We start from the raw sequence: 24,418 nt of genomic DNA, 5'->3' as shown, positions 1-24,418 counted from the left end.
CGGCACAACGGATGTGACACATACACGCATATATATACGTGGCAGGCCTGGTTTAGGGTCAGATCAAATCCCAAACCAGAACCTTGATGCAACCAACATAACTATATATATATATATATTTGGGCTATATGCGTGAAATTTTGTTTTCACAAAATATAAATATGTCCACAAGTATTTTCATTATACCAAAACAGAAATTAAAACTGATATTAAATAAGTGTATAATGTATATTCACATGCATAAGTAGGAAAGGTCATTAACATGTATTAGTTCCGCAACAAGAAAAGTCGACTACTATCAAGATCACACATATTTTCAGCAGTGGATGCTTTAGGGAAATCGATACAGAAAAAGGAAAATAAAAAATTGTCATTCTATATAAGAATATATATATATATATATATATATATCCTTTTTGAAACAAATTTCCTTTTTTCCCCATGAAATATTAATGCATAAATCGAGTTATACCTATTTCTTCCCCCTTCGAACCTAGAAAGGAACTCATACCTTAGATCGGAGATGGAAAAAGACTGGAAAATACTCGTCGGATGAATGGAACGGAAGGTGACCCTTCTTCCTTCTCTTTTTCCTTTCCTTTTTTTTTTCTCTTTCTTTCTTTTCGTTCTTTTCCCTTCTTCCTTCTCTCTCTCTAGAAAACGAAATCTAGAGAGAGAGACAAGTTAGACCCTTTTATAATTTTTTTTTTGGTCTTCTAGAAAGAGAGCGACGTCTCCTCTAAAGTCCTTATTATAGAGGAAAATGTAGAACTCTATCTCTCTAACTACTATTTATCCTTTTATTATCATTTATTTTATTTTATTTTTTTAACCAATTTGAGATCTATCTAGAACACCTACCTAGGTAGAGTTATACTTCATATAGAACTCCAACTTATCCAATAAATAAAATTTCAAAATTTAATTAATTAATATTTTTATTAATTATTTAATATTAAATTATTAAATAATTAATTTTTAGAATATTCTAGAGGGTGTCTCCCCTCTAGAAGTCCTCTCATGCCAGAATTCTTACTCAATTTAACCTTTAGATTGAATTTAAAGTTTTAAATTGGTTGGACTTGGATTTTGGATTCATATCCAATATCCAAATCCATATGAATCCCATCCAATCCAAAAAATGGTAAAATAGAGGCGGGTCATTTTTCGGGTCAACCGTAGCACGAATTCAGAAAAATAAAATATTAATGTTCTCAAAATTACGAGACGCATCTAATGATATACTACCTTATTTTTGCCTTTGAATTTCGCTTGAATTTAACCTGAATTTTGCTCGATTTTCGCTTGATTTTAAAGGTCAAAGGCAAAAAGTTTTACAAATATTATTTGCCTTGTTTTGGTCTTGTCAATGGGCCTTGGGCCACGCCTAGTCTCAGCTGACGCCACCTAAAACCGAAAATTTCGATGAACCTACAAGATAGTTAGCCAAATTTTCAGAATTTCAGAATTTAAAATTATAGAAAAACACGCGATATTATAGTAACGACCCTAAATGACCCTCGCAAAAATAGTGATTTTTTTTAAAACAATTGCGAAAACTCACCCAAGGATCCGAGGCATCACAAATTTAATATACCAAACCACAAACTAAACTGTGCATTGAATCAAATGAAGAATAAATCAAACTTTATTAATGTAATAAAAATGTCAAATAAACCAAGACACCAAAAATCATCTATCTCAAAATGAGCCACCCTGTCAAGAAACAAGAAAATAGTCACAAGGCTCGCAGTGTTCAACTAGCTAGTCAGGACATCAATGAGCATCCGTGCCTGTATAACAGTTTTAAGAAAACAGGTAAGAATCAAAGTTTTTTGTACGAATTCCTCTAAAAATTTAAACAGTAAAAGTAATAGCATAAACAAATTCATGCCTAAATTTCAGAGGAATATCACAAACAACAATTTACCGTAATCAACTTACCATTTAAGTATTTAATTAAAATATCATGCAGAATCAAATATTATGCAAAGCCAAATATGCATAAATGCATGATTCAATGCACATGAACAAATAACTTATTAAGTTATTTATCAGAGTTGCTTTTGCATGTGTGTTTCTATTAAACACACACAAGTTTAATTTTCACTTTTCCTTAAACTCGTGGATACTCAAAATGAGCACAAATTACCGAAGTCCAAGTTAGGTTTTATACACAGTTTCATGATGAAGGTTGTAATTCTTAGAACAATGGAGTAATGGTTACGTGTAATGGAGCTTGACGTAGACTATTACGATGTTCTAAAAGATATTATCAAATTTAAATATATAGAACAAAATTGAGTGTATACATTTAGATATGATTGGTTTGATAATAGGCACATACTGTAACGACCCCAACTGACCCTCGTAAAAAGTGGATTTTTTTTAAACAATTGCGGAAACTCTCCCAAGGATCCAGGGCACATCAGATTTAATATACCGTACCACAAACCATTCAATGTATTGAATCAAACTAAAGAAATAAATCAAACTTCATTAATTTAAATTAATAAGTCAAATATGTCTCAGAATATCAAAATCATCTATATCCAATTCATATCGTATTTTCAGAACTCAGACACCAGTCACAACTCTCGTAGCCTCCAGCTAACCAGTTTGAGACATCTCTGAGCATCTGTGCTTGTAAAACAATTTTAAGAAAACGGGTAAGAATCGAAGTCCTTATGCGAATTCCTCTTAAAATCCAAACAGTAAAGAAAATAGCATAAATAAATTCATGCATAAATTTTAGAGAAATAACACAAGGAATAACTTACCACAAATATCTTACTATTCAAGCATTCAACCAAATATCATGCAGAATTAAATATGATGCAAAGCCAAATATGCAAAGATGCATGAACTAATGTTGAACAGTAAAATATGCATGAATAACTTATTAAGTTATTTATCAAAGTTGCTTTTGCATGCATGTCCCTATTAAATGCACACAAAATTAATTTTCACTTTTCTTTGAACCCGTGAATACTAAAAACGGGCACAATTTTTAAAGTTCAAGTTAGGTTTTCAATCATAGCTTAACACATAATTTGTATTTTACTACTGGGTTTTACACTTGTTCCTCGACCGATATCAGAAATCAACATCTATTGAAACATTAGAAATCAACATCTAATGTCGGGATATCAGGGAAATCAATATTCCATTGACGACACTTTCTTGGTATACCAATAACTACAACTGAGTCAACAACACCATCTCTAGGCAAAATAGCTAAATCTCTTTAAAACCGTGGCCGGGAGGTAAACCACCATATCGGGTTCAGAGGCACAATCGCACACAGAGTTTTAGTATCTTCATGGTCCTCCAAAACCGCCATCTACGATTTCCACACTGTGGAAGAGATATCAATGAAGAGATTAATTATACAGTTTGGTCTCTTTTACCTTTTCAAATAATTTCAAGTTCTTTACACAAGAACCGTTTTGCAAATCCACGTGCAAAACCAATCCGCATAAGGAAAATCAACGAGTGGAGTAATACTTGCTCCTGGCCTACACGGCTCATAGTAGTTCATCTCAAAAGTGATTTATGCATCTTTGCAAAATTTCAGTGAACATGCAACACACATTGTTTCAAAACATGTTCACAATGCACATTCAATCATACAAAATGAATGCACATGAAACCAAATGCATACACATGCGAATAGATGCTTGTAGGACATATATAATAATCAATTCCATGCATAAATAACAAAACATGCATACAATCACAATTATGTAAACATCGAATAGATTTCAGATTTATGCGTAATGTGCACAACTGCAAGTCATTCAAATCAAAATCATGTTTATGTATCATTTCAGAAAGAATGCATACATCAATCTTAAACATATACATGATCCACTTCATGTATTCAAACAACTATGCAGGAATTTTTACAAGTCCAACAACTAGGGCTGATCTAGGTACATGATTTAAATTCATGTACATGGGCCAGCCAATGCTGAAAATACATACTTTCAACATGCTAGCTGATTCAAAATCGTGATCTACCTGGTGTTGCATACAAATCATCAACCATGCCTCCAATGAAGATGATTTTTACATACAAATCATCTAAAATCGTGATCTACCTGGTGTTGCCTTCAGATGTGTCAGATCTCAAATGTCCGTACAATCCGACCCTTCAAAGATGACTTCAGCAAGCCTTCACACAACTTCAAGATGAACCATCTTTTGACGACCTCAAATAAGCTCTAACACCATTTTAGAATGTGAAGAAATAGGAGGGAGAGAAGTTAGGGTTAGAGGAGGCTTAACATAAAAAGGAGAGAATAAAATGTTCTATTTGAATACAATCATGAATGAGAGCCCTTTATAAATAAAGGGGTTGACCTTCCTTGAGACATCAAAAGAAAAAAAGTAAAAAGACTAGTATACCCCTTCTTTATAAGGTATGCACATATTAAGCTAATAAGTTACTTTACACAATTTATGATACACTATATTATATAGATTTTCAATAGATTTAAATGTCTTCACATATAAAAAATCTTGTCCTTATACTTTATAACAAAATGGTTTGGCTGAAAGAAAGCATAGGCACATTATAGAAAGAACAAGAACCTTGTTTATTGCAAACTAAGTACCTAAAGAGTTTTGGGTTGAAGCCACATTAACTGCGGTTTATCTCATTAACAGAATACCATCCTATTCTTTGAAAAATGTGTCATCGATTTAAAAACTTTTCAAACTAATTTTTGATTATTTTAAATTTAGTCTTTAGGTGTAAATGTTTTGTTTTTATTGATAAGAATGATAAACTTTCTTCCCGTGCTATTTCTTGTATCTTTTTGGGATATGCAAATGACCAAAAAGGCTATAAATGCTTTGATTTTAGAAATAAAAAGCTATATGTTTCAAGAAATGTGCCTTTCTTAGAAAAGGAAAGGTTTTTTGAAATTGAAAAATCTAAGAAAATAACTAATTATTCCTTTTTGTTAGATCTATTTCCAAAATATGACGATTGTGATGTTGATCTTAATAAAGATCAGGAACTTAGAGATGATGTAGTGAGTAAAGAACATTCTCATGATAATGAGATTAGAGAAGAGCAATCCAGTAAAGATCAAAGTTGTATACAATATTCCAAACATAGTAATTCTAAACGTTCATGTGCGATAATGAAAACCAGATGAAAATGCAAACTAGGTCTTCTAGAGTATTAAAACCTCCTAGAAAATTTGTATCCTTATGATTCATTTTCTCCTAAGTACCAAACCTACATTGCATTAATACATTCATATATAAAACCCTCAACCTATGATCAAGCAAAAAAACACTCTGAATGGGTAGAAGCCATAAGGGTAGATCTAAACGCCTTAGAAAGAGCAAATACTTGGATGAAACTCTTGAAAAAAATACTATTCAAGATATTCTCCTAGGAAATAAACTTATAGGTTGTAGATGGGTGTATAAGGTAAAAACCAAGAGTGATGGAACTCTTGAAAGATACAAAGCCAAATTAGTTGCCAAGGGATATTCTCAAGATTATGTAATAGATCATGAAAAAACTTTTGCTACAGTTGCTAGGATGACCACAATTAGGACCTTAGTAGCCCTGGCTTCTGTGAGAAGATGACCCATATATATCAGATGAACATTAAGAATGTATTTCTTAATGAGAATATTATTGAAGAAGTTTATATCGAAGCACTACATAGTATAACTATTCTTGGAGGAAAAACTTTTGATTTGGATAAAGCCCTTTATGATCTTAAACAAGCACTAAAGGCATGGTATAACAAGTTTAGTCAAGTTATACTTGATATTGGATTCAATCTTGTCCAACTGACACAACTTTGTTTGTTAAGATTTCTGATGCATGTATGATTATTCTTCTCTTCTATGTGGACATGATTATCATCAGAGGGGACAAACAGAAAGTTAAACACATTAAAAAACTTCTCAAAAAATATTTTAAAATGGCTGAGTTGGGTTTTTAAAATATTTTCTTGGAATTGAAGTAGCTTATTCTTCTAGAGGTTATCTATTGACTCAATCTAAATTTGCTCTAGATATTGTTGCCAGGTCCAGAATCTTAGATGATAAAAAGGCTGACACTCCCGAAGTTGTCAATACTAAGATGAGAATTGATGATGGAGAACCACTTGAAAATCCAATGCCGTATAGACAACCTATCAGAGCACTTTCTTATCTTTCAATTACGAGACCTGATATAGCGCATGTTGTTCAGACAACAAGCTGATTTCGGCATGCTCCCACTTCTGTTCTTATAAGAGCAATTTTGCATATTATTCGATATATTAAGACTTCTATTTACTAAAGACTTTTTTTTTCTGCTTCTTCATCATTAGATTTAGCTGCTTATATTGATGCTAAATAGGGAGGTCCCAATAACCGATACTCAACTATAGGTTTTTATGTGTTCTTAGGTGAATCGTTGATTTCATGGTGATGTAAGCAACAACAAAATATTTTTATTTCTTCGACTAATGCAGAATACTGAGCCATGATTACAACCACTATGGAGGTGATCTAGCTTAGAAGATTGCTGGCTGATATGAGAGTTCAGATTTAAGGAGCATCATGAATGTGCCGTGACAACAAAAGTTTCATTTACATTGGCAATAACCAGACATTTCAAGAACGTACCAAACATATTGAGATGGATTGTTACTACGTACGAGAGGAGTACCTACATGACGCTGTCGATCTTCTCTATGTTACCTTAATATACCAGTTGTCAGATTTCTTCTCCAAACCTCTCGTTGCTCCTAGATTTCACTTTCTCTTAGGCAAACTTTTGGTTATCCAACCATAAGTTTGAGGGGGAGTGTTAAAATGTATATGTATATAATATATGTACTATGTAAATATGTATACATCTATGTCACATAGGTGTGAGTGCGGATGCAGGTGCGGGTATGGGTGCAAATGCGGCACTTTAAAATAACTTGGGTGCGGGGAGGATATATATAATTTTTCACAGTTTTAGTTAACACTACGTGTATTTGTGTGCATTTATGTATTTATATATATAATATAGATAAAAATGAACTTGATTAGAGTTAACTGAATCTACTTTTGGATAGAAATTGACCTCAGTGTGGTTGACTTCACCTAATGTGGTTGACTTCACCTAACACAAAGGAAGCTGTGTCCAAGTATCGCACCCGCCTGGGTGTGGGTGCGACGCGGGTACGGTGCCCTGTTAGAAGAGTCTGTGTGGCATAGGTATACATATATGTATATATGTAACTAACTAGGTTAGCTTTTTAATTTCTTTTCTTTTTATTTTTAGTTCATGTTGGACTAGTCAACCGACTAGTCAAAAAGAGTCGTTGGGGCTGGTCCAACGGCTCTAAGTAGCGCTGTTGGACCAACTCCAATGTCTCTATGGAGCTCCCACTTTGTGTATATAATATATATAGGGGTGAAACCCCTCTCATTTCATAATGCTTCTTGCACGTGACTTCAATAAAATATTATTTTTATAATTTGTGAGCCTCTTTTGTTTGCTCCTTTATGGGTTTTATGAGTGAACCTATTTTGTGGTTCTTTGCGTGTTCACTTTGGTGATTTGGTAGATCTTATTGTGGCTCTTTTGTTTGTCCACCTTGGTGATTTGGTGAACTTTGTTGGAGGCTCTCATTTCCTTACACCATCTTTTTGTGCTCTTTGCTGGATTACTGGAGTGACCTGGGAGAACAGTTCATTGTCTTGGAAGATTTAGTCAACTGAACTCGTGTGTGATAGGTCTGGGGCTTCTCTTTATTACCAAGAAGATGGATGGCATATGGAACATGTGTTATTACTTTCTAAGGGATATAAAATGTCCTTTAGAAGCTATTATCATCCCTGTGATGCAAAATGAAAAGAGAGAAGGATTTAATTATTGCATTACATTTTACACCCTTAGGCTGCCTTGTGGCCTACATGTAATTCCACATTTGGAAAATCTGATTTGGGATGTAAATCTGCCCATAGGTTGGCTGCCTTTGGATGGCTCTTTTTTTTTATTCCACACATTTTGTCTTTTGTTGATTGTCCTTGGAATCATCAAGTCATGCATATTTGAATGAGAAAGGTTTGCCTGTCACATGGATATGGCTAGAAGGGTATGCAACATTGCTTCTTATATATATATATAACCTTCAAAAATTGGTTTTGGATTCAAAGGAGCATTCTTGTGATGACAAATGCATGGAAACTTGCACGTGGTTCTGTCAGGGGACCCCAGTATACTGTTAACTAATTGTTCTTTCTCTATTTATGACTTTTGCCAATTGGCAATTTCTTATAACCAGCAAGCATCTAGGTTGGTTGCAACTGGGTGATGGTTTGCACTTGAATTGTGGGGTGGATGGCTTGCTGTATCTTGGTAGAGATTCTGGAGAGAGAGTTATGAAAGGGACTCTTATGAGTTGTGAGCTTATTCTCTATCAATATGCATATGCACCTTTCTTTAGGAGTGTTCTACGCATCTTATGGGAGGCAGCAGTTCTTTTAACTTTGTGTGTGGATTTCTGGGTTGGAGACAACAGAAGTCTAAGATATCTACCATTACACATAATGGATTTTTAATATCAATTTTATGTAGCTTTGCTTGACTTGTTTGGCAGTTCTTTCTTCCCTCTGTGACATTTCTTGTACTAAGATTTTCTTTTTGTCCATGTCACCATTAAAGAAAACATGCAAATTTAATTATAGTTGTGCCATAAAGTGCATCTTTGTAGACATTTCTTTTCTTTTTCCTGTTTAAAGGCATCCATGTTTTAGTTATTCATTCTTGATAACTATTTCTTTACCAGTGTCTTTGTCTCTGTACTTTGCAGATTCAGGATCATGAGATTCGTGACCATAATTGTTTATATGTCTAGTGGAGAACGTTTATACATCACTGCTTACCACAAACTGGTTCTGAGATTGGGATGGGGCAAGATATCCTGATGAAGAACGGAATTGTGGAGTGTAGTGTGTGTCATTCCAAATTGGGCTTATCCCCTACTACTAAGACTGTTTCAAGGGCATATGATCGACATAAAAGTAAATTGTCTTCAAAATATCGAGCCCTCAATGTTCTCTTGGTTGTAGGTGATTGCGTCTTGGTTGGTCTACAGGTAATGTTTATCTTGCAACTTTAAGCCAGTCAATATTTTGATGCATGGACTTGTGTAGTGGAAACCAGATATTGGTTTCTATTTGTTTTCTAGATTAATCTTTTGGTTGCTTGCTGCAACTATATCTATCATGCTAAATTCTGCCCTGAAGTGTCTCATAGAATTTGACACCACACTTTATCTGTTTCTTGCAGCCTATTTTGGTCTTTATGTCCAAGGTGGATGGGAGTTTCAAGTTCAATCCTATAAGCGTGAACTTCTTGACAGAAGTTGCAAAAGTTCTTTTTGCTATTATTATGCTCTTATTCCAGGTTTATTTTGAAATCCTTTTTGTTATATCTTTTGGGTAACCTTAGTTATGTGAAGAAAACTTGTCATGAATTTTACACAAAAATGAAGGTTAGCAGTGTACTTGTATTTTCATAGAAAGTCGTATTCGTTGAGTGGTGTCATATAGTGTATCATGTGTATTTGGTCCACCCCCACTCCTTCACTCGCTCTGTGAATATGATGGTCTCGTGGTTTCATGTAGTTTGTCATTATTTATGATGATAGTTTTGTCCACTTGCATGTTGTAAAGTCAAAAAAGTCTAAGAGTCATTGTTGTCCATTTTAGAATAAGAGTTAGAATGGGGACCTATATGTTGTATTCTTTTCTATTGTTTAGAAGATCTTGAGTTTTTGCCTCTATGCTTTTCCTTCATCTTTTTCATTTTTTCTAATATGGTATCAGAGCCATATTGGAATCAAAAGAGGAGACGAGGGCTGTGTTTTGGAGAGGAAGAGGGCTAGAGTCTCTGCCTTCAAGGATTTGCATTGGGAGTCATGCCAAGAGGGTGCTGATGTCATCATCACTTATTTGGATGGTCGAGTTTGAGGCATCCAAAGGTAGATTCAAGCAGGTCTTGATTTTAGATGATTTTTGAATCAAGAATCGGCATAATTGGAGTATACTTGATTTTATATCGAATTTCTTCTGATTTTCTGAAAAGGGCATGAACAGTTACCAGATTTGAGTTTTTGGCTTTACTTGAGCACATTGATAGTTTTTTATGCCTCTTATTTGATGCCTTTAGGTCATTTTTTACTGAGAATCATATTAGTGAAGGTTTTGGAGGCTGAGTTTGATGTGTTGGGTGAGATTTATCGAATTTCTTGGTGGTTGTTATAGGCAATAACTGAGATTTGCGTGGATTAGTGCTGTGAATGTGTGGTTGATGCAAGGGTATGGCTGCATATGCATGATTTGGAACATCTGCTGTTCCATTTGGCCTTTTTGTGTGACTATGCACACTCTTTATGAGTGTTGTTGGAGTGTTTTCTTGATCTTTTTAAGGTAGAACTAGGTATTGACTGTCATGAAATACAAGAAATAACTATAGGATGCCACTTATGGGCTTTACAAACGCACAAAAGTGTACACAACAAGACCACTTTTGGGTCAAGATACAAGCACAAACACAAAACCCACTAGTGGGCAAGAGAGAGAACATACAAAAATATTGAATCTTTATTTCAATAAGTGCGCATACATACAAGAGGGTATTCATCCCCTATTTATACACAAAAGAGGGACCCAAAGGGTCATTGGGAGTGCTCCCAACGGCTAGAAATATAGCCATTGGGAGCACTCCCAACGGCTCTTTGTATTGATAAAAAATAAAAAATAAAAAATAAAAAATAAAAAATAAAAAATTCCTAAAGTGTCCCTAGTGAACTCAACTAATTATAATTAGTAAAAAGACAATAATATCCCTAATGAGTAATACCTATTACATCAATAATATATATATATATTATATACTTTAACACTCTCCCTCGAACATACGGTGTAATCACTGAAAGTTTGTCAAGTAAGAAGTGAAACAGGGGAGAAGGAAGCACCTTTATGAAGAAGTCGGCTAACCGAAATTTTGATGCTACATATGGCATGATGATAGTCTTCTTAAGTTATTCATCATGCACATAGTGACAGTCCATCTCGATATGCTTAGTCCTTTTCATAAAATGTGTGGTTGCCAGCTATATAAATGGTGCTCTTGTTATCACAACATAACCACGAGGGTGACTTTATTAGCACTCCCATGTCTTCTAATAGTCGTCTAAACCATACAATCTTGAACATCATGGTAGCCATGACACAATATTCAACTTCAGACTTTAGTTCATGACAAAGAGACTTTTTGCTGCTTCTTGCACTTCCAAGACACCATTGACCATATATCATTGGGATCTCCTCTCCAATCGGAGTCAGTATAAGCAATTAAGTTAAGTGGAGAGGCAGAAGATAGTAAAAGTCCTTTAAACGCAGAATTCTGTAAGTATCTAATGATACGCATAACAACACTCATGTTGTAACGCCTCTAAAATCCTGGACTTGTAACTTTTTAGGAAAATTTTGTAATCATTCCTTTTTCAGAGTTTAAAATAGTAATTCAACGAAAAATGGTGTTTGAAATAACAAGTTAATGAACCTTGGGTGCATTACAGGCAAACTTTTCCTTTATACAACGGATTTGTAACTCCATACATTCATTGAAACCAAATAGATTCAAAATGAGTTTTTAAAGTTTATACGAAAGGTGGAGTTTCAAAGAAACCCTTATACCAAATTACAAAAAAAATGTCCCAGGAGCGAAACGTCAGGGAAAGAGTCCCATCTTGATATCATCATGTTCATCGCGCCACCGTCTGCCGTTCTGACCTATTTATCACCTGTACCCATGAAACGGCTCAGATTGATAAAAATCTGGTAGGTGCATAAATATCAAAATTAAGAACAAAACTAACATATATGTTGTCCCTTTCGTGACGTACTGTTCAGAATAAGCAAAATGAGCATGATAACTTTGTTTTGATATTAACTGTCTTGAGGGTGTGCACAGGAGAAACGTAGAAACAACTGAGACTGCGTGGGGGTTCGTTATTCTATGTATTTTGATACCTCAGACAACTAGCTGAGTTTGCTCCTAAGGGACGGCTAATGACCGAGAGAGAATTCCGAAGAGACCACTTATTTAAGGGGATGCATCCATACTTCTGCAGAAGTCATTGAGACCTATCACCTAGGATAATTTTTGGTAGCCCAGTCCCCTAACTCCGATGACCGAGGACACCGAGTTCAATTGCTACTCGAGGAGCGTAGTTGTTAACAACCTGTCTATAAAAGTTTTTGTACCATCCTATCCTCTTCCTTGATGGAAATAAAGAGACAAATGAGTATATCGGGTTCTATTTTAACTGACGACCCATTCTATATGCTCTGGTCTTTCAAACTAATTTGAGCATCTTGCCTGTGAAGGTGATTATCACCATTTATGTGATTTCCTTTTTATCATTGTGCATTTGCACGCTATGAGGTTACCATAAACCTTTTATCCAATCATCGTAATACTAACATGCCATGTATGTCTGATAGTACCATTACAATGAGATGAGTATCAGTTTCTCAAAAACAAACCCCAACATTATTTAGAAATCTCAAAGTCCCGATTATCACCATTTATGTGATTTCCTTTTCATCATTGTGCATGCACACTATGAGGTTACCATAAACCTCTCATCAAATCATCGTAATACTAACATGCTGTGCATGTTTGATAGTACCGTTACGATGAGAGGCGTATCAGTTTCTCAGAAAGAAACTCCAACATTATTTAGAAATCTTAAGGTCCTGTGCTTTAAGCCCTTTCATTATTTCGGATATCAAAACAAAGGACCGTACGTACCACTTAGGGCTACGCAGTCGAAGCCTTTTCGTTATGCAGGGTTGAGAGAAAGACTTGGTTGCGAATATGCAAACGCCAAATATTCATTTTTGCTTTTTGAAACAACGAATATTACGAGCTTTAGAATTTCGCATGTGAAATCTCCTTTTTCTTTAAAGACTTGATGAGTATGCGCAAATCTGCGTCTTTAAATTCAAGCGTAATGCAAAGTAGGCAGGAGTATGCAAAACTGCATACCTTACCAAGTTATATATATGTATATACGATACATATATATCAAAGCATAAGCCTATGCACATTACAGTGTGGCGACAATGTAAATGACATAAAGCCAGACTTTATGTGCGAAACCACATATCGAGCTAAATAAATTGCGTAAGACATGCACAATGTACGAAACCATATATCAGCTAAATAAATTACGTAAGTAGTGCACGATGTATGAAACCGTACATCGGCTAATTAAATTGTGTAAGCAGTAGCCTATGCACGTAACGACGCGACGACAAAGTAAATGACATAAAGCCAGACTCAATGTGCGAAACTGCATATCGAGCTAAATAAACCGCGTAAGCAGTGCACGATATACGAAACCGTACATCAACTAAAGAAATTGCGTAAGCAGTAGCTTGTGCACGTAACAACGCAACGACAAAGTAAATGACAAATTTTAAATGGACAAGAATACGCAAAACTATGTCCTTGTGTTTAAAAGCATATTTATGTATATGCTATACGTATAAGTTAGAAATATTCTGTCATTTCTCCTCGTATGCAACTTTTTCATACCTCAGAGATGGTCGAACTCGTTGACGATTCTGAGCGTAGGTTTGAAAGGCTTGTACCTTGATAAGCGTGTCTTGTCCATTGCGCCGATGTGATGCGCTAAAAGGTATTTTATTGTGCTGCAAAAAAAAACGATGTTACAAAACCATTTTCTGGCGAAAAGAGGTGATCATTGTGTCGTCAGGGTTGAACACGAATCCTGCTCGGGACGACTGAACCGAGTCGGGCTTAAAGCAGATAACTCATGTGACTTGGCTAACGAAATGACTAAGTGAGCTCAAATTCGTTCACAACCCGATGCACGACTTGGTAAGGAGTTGCCCAAGATGTGTATGTTTTGGAAAAAAGACCTCAGCTTGGTACAGATGAGCCGAGTCAAGTTTGGTTTCAAGGAAACCGAGTTTTGACTCAGTTTACGTGGAACGAGATCCACAGCCAAGCTGGCTCGGTCAAACTGAGCCGGTCTTGAAAAAAAAGGGACAAGGGGGGCGGTTGACCCTTGGTCCACTCGGTGGCAGAAAGCCGAGAGGGGAGCAACAACAGGGCTCGCCCACATCTCTCGTCTGGCAGGAAATGCCGACGAGGAAGAGGAACAGAAAGGAGGCGGGCCGAGCCGAGCCAGCGGATAGGCCACTACCTGCGGCAGTGGTTGCCGCCCCCAGTCAACGAGCAGAGGAGGCGGGGGAGAGCTATGCGCTATGCCTCTGTCTGAACAAAACAGGAAGGGGAAAAGGGTGTTCGACACCCTCTCTCCCTTGATGAGCCAGAGCCACCACTGTTGGTGGCTCTAGTTCTTCGGTAGTCCTAAGAAAAAAGGAAGCAGCAAAAGAGCAACAACCGAACAATTGCTGTTGCCTTTGGAAAACAGAGTTGGGGCAGGCGGGCGGCTTGCCGAAATCAGAGAAGGGGGGCGGGGGGATTAGGTGGCGGCTTCAGACGCCCCACCAGGTCGGCACCCAACGGCCACAACCGTGCCGTCCTCTGAGAAAGTAAAGGAAGAAGAAGAAACGAGGGAGGATGGGAGTGGCGTCCTCCTCCTTGGCGTTAACAGAGAGACGAGAGAAGGTAGGAGAGGGGCGCCCTCCTTCCGTGTGCTAACTGAGAGACAAGAGAGAGGGGGCAGGAGGGTGGCACCCTCCTATCAGCAACCGGTGAGCGAGAGGGAGGGGGAGGGGCAGGAGGGCAGCGCCCTCATGTTGGCAACCAGAGAGAGAGAGAGAGAGAGAGAGAGAGAGAGAGAGAGAGAGAGAGAGAGAGAGAGAGAGAGAGAGAGAGAGAGAGATTCATACTTGAGGGTCGGTAGCTCCGACGAAGGGGGCTCCAGCGAAAGGAAGCTCGACGAGAGGGGTTGCGTAAGGGAAAAGTCGGGGGAGAGAGAGAGTCGAGGAGGGAGAGAGCACCGCCTCCGGCGATGCTCCGACGAGAGGGTCGGCGAAGGTTCGGGGGTCGGATGTCGCGCAGGGGAGGAATCGGGTCTTCAAGGTTTAAAAAAGAAACCCCCCTTGTGGGGGGTTTAAATAGAAACACGGGGGACTGTGTGGACCTGGATTCAGGTTGGTTTCGGTCGGATCCAACCTGGATCCAAAACAAATTTTTTTTTGAAAAATGCGAATCTTACACATGTGCACGGTAGTAGGAGAGCGCTGAAATTGACTGGCTATGTGTACTGCATGTGAAATGTCAAGTCTGGTAATGGTTAAATAAGTGCCCCAATCATTTGTTGGCTAGGAGTGAAGTCATCCATATGTGTGCCATCATCTATCTTTATTTTTGCATTTATCACTTTTGGAGTGTCTTGTAATCAAATACAAAAAGAATAAAAGAGTGCCTCCTATGGGCTTGCAAACACACTAGAATGCAAAAGGACCACTTATGGGTCAAATACAAGAACACAACTACAGGAGCCACTTAACGGCTAGAACATAACAAGCACAAGCATAAGCACAAGAGCCTCTTAGATGCAAGAAGACAACATAAAAAATATAGGATTTAGTTGAGGTGAAATTGCTTGAGACAAGCATAACCCATCTAAGGGGAAGCACCCCTATATATACATAAAGGACCACCAATATAGCTATTGGGAGCATCCCAACAACTATATTGCCCATTACAAAAATAGTTGTTGGGAGCATCCCAACAACTTTATAGTTAAAAGACTGAAATACACTTTTTGGGTATTACCTATATATATATATATATATATATATATATAGACACACACACACACACCTATGTCACAGGGACTCTTCAACTAGGTGCCGCACCCGCGTCGCACCCACACCCGATGCGGTCAACCTGACCCTGGGTGCAGTCACCGCACCTAGGGTCATTTATGTCCAACTTTTGGACTTTATATATATATATATATAATTTTTTATAATTTTGCTGCACCCCCGCACCCAAGTTTTTTGAAAGTGCCGCACCCCTGCCCTCACACCCGCACCCATGTGACATAGATACACACACAACTTAACATGTCCACCATTTTTTCATTTGTAGTTCCAGACTTGTCAGAAACAAACTTGGATTGAGTTAGAAAATAGCCACGAGAAGAATATGCAACCTCAATCCCTAAAAAGTATTTAAGAAAACCTAAGTCAATCATTTTAAAACTTTGTTTTAAAACATTTTTAATAAAGCTAACTCTCTGTTTGTCTCCTCCAATGATCATGTCATCAACGTAAATAAGAACATTCTTGATGTCCATTTGATAAATAGGCCAACATCTAATGACAACTACAACTATAAGAGTTCTAACATATGTCATCCTAGCTACGAATATGAATGTTTCATCATAATCTACATCATACTCTTCTGAATAACCCTTGTTCACTAATCCAGCCTTACGTCTCTCTAAAGTTACAGACTTTAAACATCCATCTACATCCTATTGTCTTCTTTCCATGAGGAAGATCTTTCAAGTCTCAGGTTTTGGATTCTTCTAAATCTCCTATTTCTTTATTCATAGCACTTGTCTATTCAGGATAATTCGTGGCTTGACTTTACGAGGAACGTTCAATGTAAGAAAAGATCTTGGTCGGACATGCTTTATGATGTGGAGTAAAAGACTCATAGGATACAAACCTATCGAGAGGTCTATGTGTCCCTTCTGATTTTCTAAAAGTGCTTGGTCCTTGATTTTCTAAGCTAGAATAATTTTCTAGGGCATTAGAAGGTCTATCACTTCCTCTTTTCCTATATTTCATAACTAGTGGTTCACTATCTATGTCATGAGACTCTCCACACTGGATGTTGGAATGAGGTTCATTGTCAATATCAATATTGTTATTTAATAATTCATTCTTGCATTTACGAACTAATTCCTAAAAAGAGTAATCATTTTCTTCCTTAGGCACATTTATATCAAAGAATCTTTCTTGCTCTATAAAAGTAACATTCCTTGAAATAGAGACTTTATCATGTTTAAAATCATAGCCTCTAAATCTCTTTTGGTTTTCACCATAACCGAGGAAACACTAGGAATGGCTTTGGGAGAAAGTTTGTCATTCTTATTCAAGAGTATTTTTATAAAGTTTTTCATATGAAGAAATATTTTGGAGTTTGGTTGAAGGAAGTCTATTTATGAGGTAAACCGCAGTAAGCGCAACTTCTGCCTAAAAATGTTTTGGAACATGTTTAGTAATAAACAAGGTTCTAGTGGTTTCTATTATATGCCTATGTTTCCTTTTGGACAAACCATTTTGTTGAGGTGTGTTTGCACATGATCTTTGATGCAAAATGCCATGATTTTTCAAATAGTTTTAAAAGTCATTCTCTCCCTGAATCAAGACAAAAGATAGAAATATTGGTTTTAAGAAAATTTGTAACAAAATTATGAAAAGTTTTGAAGGTTTCAAATACTTCATACTTGTGCCTATGAAAGTAAATTCAAGTAAAACGAGAATAGTCATCCACAAAAATCATATAATAAGTATATCCACCTTTTGAAGTAGTAGGAGTTAAACCCCATACATCAGAGTGTATTAATTCAAGTGGCTTAGAAGCAAAGAAGTTCTCTCTTCATATGAAATGACTTTCATTTTCCCAAGAATACAGTGTCGGTACATTAAATTTTTTTCAAATGAGATACATTGGATAACTTAGAAATACTAGGATGACCTAGTATTTGGTGCCACAAAAAAATATCCAATTTTTGTACATTGAGGCAAAAGGTATTTTTAGGAATGATCAACCAATCCATGTAATAGAGATCTCCCTCTCTATACCCTTCCCCAATCAGCTTCCCGGATTGAAGATCCTGTATTAAACATTGGTCAGATGCGAAGGAGATACTACAACCATGATCAGTTATTTGGGAATCTGAAAGAAGATTTAAATTAAGTTTTGAAGTAATTTTAACTTGTAGAATAGAAAAATTCAAAATTTTTAACTCATCGACGGTAAACACATCAGATTTACTTGAATAATACCATAATTGGAGAGCACAAAGCTATTGGGGGTCATATGGAAAGAGACCCCAAAATCTAAGGGCCAAGAGATCTTACCAGGAGGAAGGGAAGAGTAGACCGCGACACTTGTTATGGAGAATGAGCCTTTAAGGAGCGGTTGTAGGGCTTTCACTAATTGAGAAAAAGACACACTTCCAATAGATTTTTGATCTCTATTGCTTGCATCCTTGTCCTCCTGAGAAGCCTCTAGAGTAGCTATTCTCTTCTCATCATTTCCTTTGAATTCAGGGTAGTATTACTTGATATGTCCCAGTTCTCCACAATTATGACAAATGATTTTCTTTCTCCCATCATTATTGCATTGCCTTTCAAAGTTATTTTTAGAGAAGTGAGGAGCCTTGTAGAGATGAGTGTTAGCAATGGGTATAGAGATTGCCAACACTTTGTCTTTAGACTCCTTAGATTCGGTCATGGATTTAAGCCTCGTTTCTTCCATGCATACTTATTCCAAAATCTCGTGAATAAGTGATAGCTCTTCTTTCTTATGGTGGATGATATTACTTTGAACTTGTTCAAATTCGGATCTTAGATCTCTCATAAATTAAAAAAAATGTTTACTAAGAATTTGATTTTTTCTAAGGCGAGCATCAGTAGGGGTATCCCAAATAGGCTCCATCTTGGCCATTTGGTCCCACAACCTCTTGAGAGTTCCATAATACTCTGACACTTTTTTCTCCTTGTTTACAATTGTGAATTTTATCTTGTAATTCTCATTTATGGGTGATATCATTTTGCTTGTAGGTGTGTTTGATAAAAACCCATTCTTCGTCGGCCCTCTCAAAGTCTAAAATATTTTTACAAGGTTCTTTGTGCATACTTCCCATTGGAAGGGACAAAACCTTGACATGACCAACTTCTCATTCTTTAAAGGCCTTTTTATAATTCAAAAGAGCTTTTTTCTCTCTTTTCCCTTAGGAGTTTCTTCCTTGGTTACTCTGTCATCCCCACAAATAGATTTAATGAGAATAGGTTGAGGTTCTTTACCGGAACCATCAACATATTCCCACAACTCCTTACCAATCAAGATTCTTTTTATGGTAGTAGCCCGCATATTATAGTTCTTCCCCTCATATTTGACGAGAACAACGGTAACCATTTCCTTTTCAGCCATAGTACCAAGAGAAGAGAGAGAGATAGATAGATAGAGGAGGTAGAAATAAATGTTGATGATGCGCTTTTCCGAAGCAATGAAGTTCACGATCACTCGTTCCTCCATGTATTTTTAATGAACACTTCTTCACTTCAAATATATACCTCTCACTCTGATACCATGTCATGAAATACAATAAATAACTATTGGATGCCACTTATGGGCTTTACAAACATTCAAAAGTGTACACAACAAAAGACCACTTATGGATCAAGATACAAGCACAAAACTCACTAGTGGGCAAGAGAGAGAACATAAAACAATATAGAGTCTTTATTTCAATAAGTGCTTGGGACAAACATACATACAAGAGGGGATTTATCCCCTATTTATACATGAAAGAGGGACCCAAAAGGCCATTGAGAGTCCCAATGGCTCTTTGGATCAAGGGCATTATAAAGACAATAATGCCCTTGATAAAAAAGTAAAAAATAAAAAATAAAAAATCCCTAAAGTGTCCCTAGTGAACACAACTAATTATAATTAATAAAAAGACAAAAATACCCCTAATGGGTATTACCTATTACATCATTATATATATATATATATATATATATGTACTTTAACATTGACACCTTAGTTTTACCTATTGTTCTGGGTTTTTTGTGTTGAAGATTCTTATTTAGGGATTGCTTGGCTGGAATCTTACTATTATTGTACGTTCTTGGCCTTGTTTGCTACAGTTATCGGTTTGTGTAGGGATTCTTGAAAAATTATAGTTGGGGGTTGGTGTGAGATGAAGAAAAAGGAGTTTATCCAACTGTAGTTGTTAAAAATGGCACCTTGGTGGAGGATATTGCTTCTATATGTTGATGATATGATTATTGTAAGAGATAATTTGCAAAAAGTGGAGGATACCAAGAAGAGGCTGGCTTAGATCTTTGAGATGAAAGATATAGAAAATTTGAAACATTTCCTTGGTTTGGAGGTTGCATATTAAAAAAGGACTTCACTTGTCACAACATAATTATGTGACTGATCTTGTTGTGAATGCAAGGCTAGCAGATGATTCTATGAAAGTTGGTTCCCCTATGGAGGCAAATGTGAAGTTGAGGGCTACAAACAGAGAGGAACTGGAAGATCTTATTGTATATAGGCAATTGGTTGGGAGTTTGATATGTTTGACTATATCCAGACCATATATCAATTATGTTGTGCATGTTGTTAGTCAGTTATGCGCTCTCTCACATCTGTTCACCTTGCTGGTGTACTCAGGTTTATTCAATATATGAGAGATGCTGTACATTTTGGGATATTTCTTTCTCCAAGATCTTAGAGCTGCAGATTTTGGAAGATCCATTCAATATTGTCTTTCTACTACAAGGTTTTCTGTTTTTCTTGAGAGCTCTTTGGTTTCTTGGAAGAACAAAAGGCAGCAAAGAGTTGCATTATCCACAACTGACAGAGTAGTGCTATAACTTATGTTACAACTAAGGTTATTTGGATAAGGTGGCTTTTAGGAGAGCTAGGTATTCATGTTGGTGGAAAAACCTCCTTATATTGTCACAATATGAAGGAATGTTTGTTTTGATCACAGGTTATTTAGCTATGAAAGTTTTGTCCCTGAGGAAGTGATTTATGTGTTTCACATTCTCAGCCTTTAACTTTCTCATGCTTGCTTTTAGGTTGTAAATTTAACGTGTGAAAATCTATTATGTGATAATGTGTCGCCATGACATATCTGTAAAGAAATGACTTTGAATACCTTAGGTTCAATAATGAACCAATACACATGCACATGAAGTGCGAATATACCCACTAAATGGAACAACATAAGCACATAATGTGCTAACACGTAAACCCACAAAAGGGGCAAAATGCCTATAAGGTATAAGTTAATATCATTGAAGAAAATAAGGGTGTAACACCCATTACATGGAGCAAAAGCTCCTCCAACTAATAATAAATACAAAGGGGAAATCCCCTATTTATAAGCACAAAAAGGGACCACCTTGGGGGCTCCCAAAGGAGACGTTGGAGAGCCCCCAACGGTCACATTTGTGACCGTTGGGGGCTCCCAACGTCTCTATTGGGAGGCCCCCAATATGGTACGAAAACAAAAAATAAAAAAAACAGAAAATAAAAAATAAAATAAATATTACAATGCATATTCCAATTGGAATATGCGCAAAATGACAAATTACAAGAATACCCTTGAGGGTATTTTAGGAAGAGAATATATATATTTATATTTATAAATAAAGATACGTATACATATATATGTATACGTATCTTTATATATATATATATAAATATGTATGTACATTTAAGGATTATATTTCAACATACATATATGTGTATGAGTACACATATTTTAACACCCCCCCTCAATCTTTGCGGGGAAACGAACCCCCCCTCAATCTTTGCTGGGAAACGAAAAGATTGAAACAAGTCACAAGACACCAGGAGGCTCCGGTAAGGATGCAATTAAAACTTGAAAATGCCTTCCTCCAATTGCCTTCTAATGGTGAACACATTTCCCGATCCATCCAAGGTACTTCTCTTTATCCTATCTCCAAGATCCTGTGGAATAACAACAAAGAAAAAGTAAAAAATATCTTTGCACTTTACTCAAATGGAACATTCCTAACAAGGTGCAAAATTATAACTTATGCATAGAAATTTGAAGCACATGATAGGATAATTACTTTAGCATGAAAAGAAAATTTAGAAAAACCAAAGTTTCAAAAACATATATCATGTTAAAGAGTGAGCGAAAACGAATTGCAAGAATGCATAATGCATTCATAAGGTCCAACATAACCCCATAATGGGGACTAACAAAATGGTCCACTAAGAGACACCACAATAAGCTTACGAAGAGGCATAAGCTACATATGCTTTATTGAATGAGGGCCTAAAAGGCCATAATGAGCATATGTATATACTATCATAAAATGAATTAACACTTAAAGAAATCATTAATGAACATGCTCCAAACATACTTTAGTAAAAATGAACACAAGAGTTCAAAAGGTTTTAAAAGAACATGGATACAAATGTCCAAAGGCATGACGAATATGAACTTCAATAAGATGGGCTTTATAAAGGTATATTTAACACACATAGATTAACAATAGAGTTTTTTTTCACATCTTTAGGGAGAAGATCTATGTCATAAATAAGAAGCATGATTTGACTAAGTACATTAAAACATCCACCCAAGATTCAAGAATCAATATCATTTGAGACAAAAAGACTCATTTTGCATATCAAATACAAAAGTGGCCGAAAAACTGTAAGCACTTAATATATAGATTAAATGCTAAAATATCAATTTGATTTAAAAATATATCATAGATATGATTCACTTGTATCTAAAAACACAAGTTATGAATGAAATTTTGCAATTTTCAATAGTAGTTCATTCATTACAAGAAACTACCTCATTAGTCCTCAAAAAACCTACAAATCAAGTGTATAAGCTACTGGAACAAGAACATAACCATAATGCCATTAAAGGCCAAAAGACACACACAAAGGTGTGTAAACATACCTCTTGTCTACATGTAATAATATTTGAAATGAGTGTATCAACGACAAGAACAAGAGAATACACGCCAACATGGACTAAAAACATCTCTTGTCTACGTAAAAAGACACTAAAAAACAAGTATGTTCAGCTACTAAAACAAGAGTATCAAGCCAATCATGGGCTAAAAACAATACATCTTTTGTCTACATAAAATGACACTTGAAATGAGTGAAAGAAGCCAACCATGGGCATACATTGCAGCGACTAGAACAAGGACACAAATGCCAACATGGACTAAAATCACACACCATGGTGTGAATCAACGTGCCTTGTCTACATATAATAATACTCAAGACAATTGTGTTCAGCTACTAGACCAAGAGAATAGTGCCAATCAAAGGGCTACCAACACACAAAGGTGTAATAAAATTCTTGTCTACATATAATGACACTTAGATAAGAGTTATAAAAGAAGAAGACTATTGAGACAATAAAACTTGTAATGACAAACATATAAATAAAACCTTGAATCAATAGAACAATATTCTTCAAAAAGAATACCCATAACAACAATGTTTTGGAATAAATGTGTGAATATACACACACCAAGAACACTTGTGCACAAAAGCACAAAACACAAATGTGCAAATGCACTCATAAGATTCATAAACAATAAAAGGTTGGGCAATAATCCCAAAAACCTTGATTTTAATATACCTTGAAACATTTAAGGTTTCAAACATCATATATCCATCACATTTATATATAAATAAGAGCATCCATAAGATCAATGGCCAAAATCAAACGAGTGACACACTCATAATTAGAGATCATATACCAAATCATTCTAGAGTCCCAAGGTGCCCATAACTCACCTCAACCACCATCTATAATATGGCAAGTGGACAATCTAAAATGACATAACACATGTTGCCCATAACTCACCTTAACAACTATCTCTAATATAACAATAAGGCCATAAAAAAAAAGAATTTGATGCATCATATAACATGTGATGGATAGAAGATAAAATGCCATAAAATGGCAATGAATTCTTAGGGAAAACATTTTCCAAATATGTGATTTTACAAAGAGGGCCGATTCAAAGGTCCAACATAATCAATCACAACATGAAATATTTATACGAAATATATAACAATAATGTTGTATATATACGAAATTATGTTCAATCATGATCATTATAAAAAGACTTAATAAACACAACATGAAATATTTAAGCTATGTCATGTGTGAGAAAGGATTTGGAATAATCCAAGAAACAAATCAAGCCTTTATAATTTGCAATTATATGTATACCAAGATGCAAAATGACAATAATCTTAAATGTGCAAATTTAGGACAACATGTACTAAGATATTGCGGAAGCATTTATAATGATAAAATAAACAATCTTACAAGTCCATTAAGGGATAAAAACAAACACAAGCCCTAAAGAAGGCAATAAAAACATCTCTTTATTGAAAAGAGAGTATCATGTGAAAATGTCTATGAATAGACAATACGCATACAAACATAAATATTTTATAAAAGAAGTGTACGAAGACACTCTCACAATCACTTGAACAAAATACGCAAAAAGCGTAATAAAGGCAAACATGCAATAATGCATGTATTTCATAAAAGGAACAAATGCTTGAGTCTCTCAAGCTTTAATTATGCAATTATATGCTTGATAA

General features: G+C 35.9%; 1 protein-coding gene across 4 annotated transcripts in view; it reads left to right on the top strand.

Moving 5' to 3' along the window:
* Positions 1-24,418, top strand: part of LOC149840892 (CMP-sialic acid transporter 5-like) — a 124,685-nt gene that overhangs the window by 19,471 nt on the left and 80,796 nt on the right. For 3 of the 4 annotated variants that reach the window (XM_090003436.1, XM_090003437.1, XM_090003439.1), the window contains 2 exons: positions 8,829-9,113; positions 9,308-9,424. In XM_090003436.1, the coding sequence (XP_089859562.1) occupies positions 8,925-9,113; positions 9,308-9,424 (306 nt within the window). In that variant the 5' untranslated portion in view covers positions 8,829-8,924. Of the gene's footprint in view, positions 1-8,804; positions 9,114-9,307; positions 9,425-24,418 lie in introns of all 4 variants that reach the window. The other variant, XM_090003438.1, reaches the window with a different exon arrangement.

This window comes from Nuphar pumila, chromosome 4 (assembly GCF_984573655.1).
Source record: "Nuphar pumila chromosome 4, dmNupPumi1.hap1.1, whole genome shotgun sequence".
Lineage (NCBI taxonomy): Eukaryota > Viridiplantae > Streptophyta > Magnoliopsida > Nymphaeales > Nymphaeaceae > Nuphar > Nuphar pumila.
The sequence above is the reverse complement of the archived record's forward strand: the minus strand, read 5'-3'. Positions and strand labels throughout refer to the sequence as shown.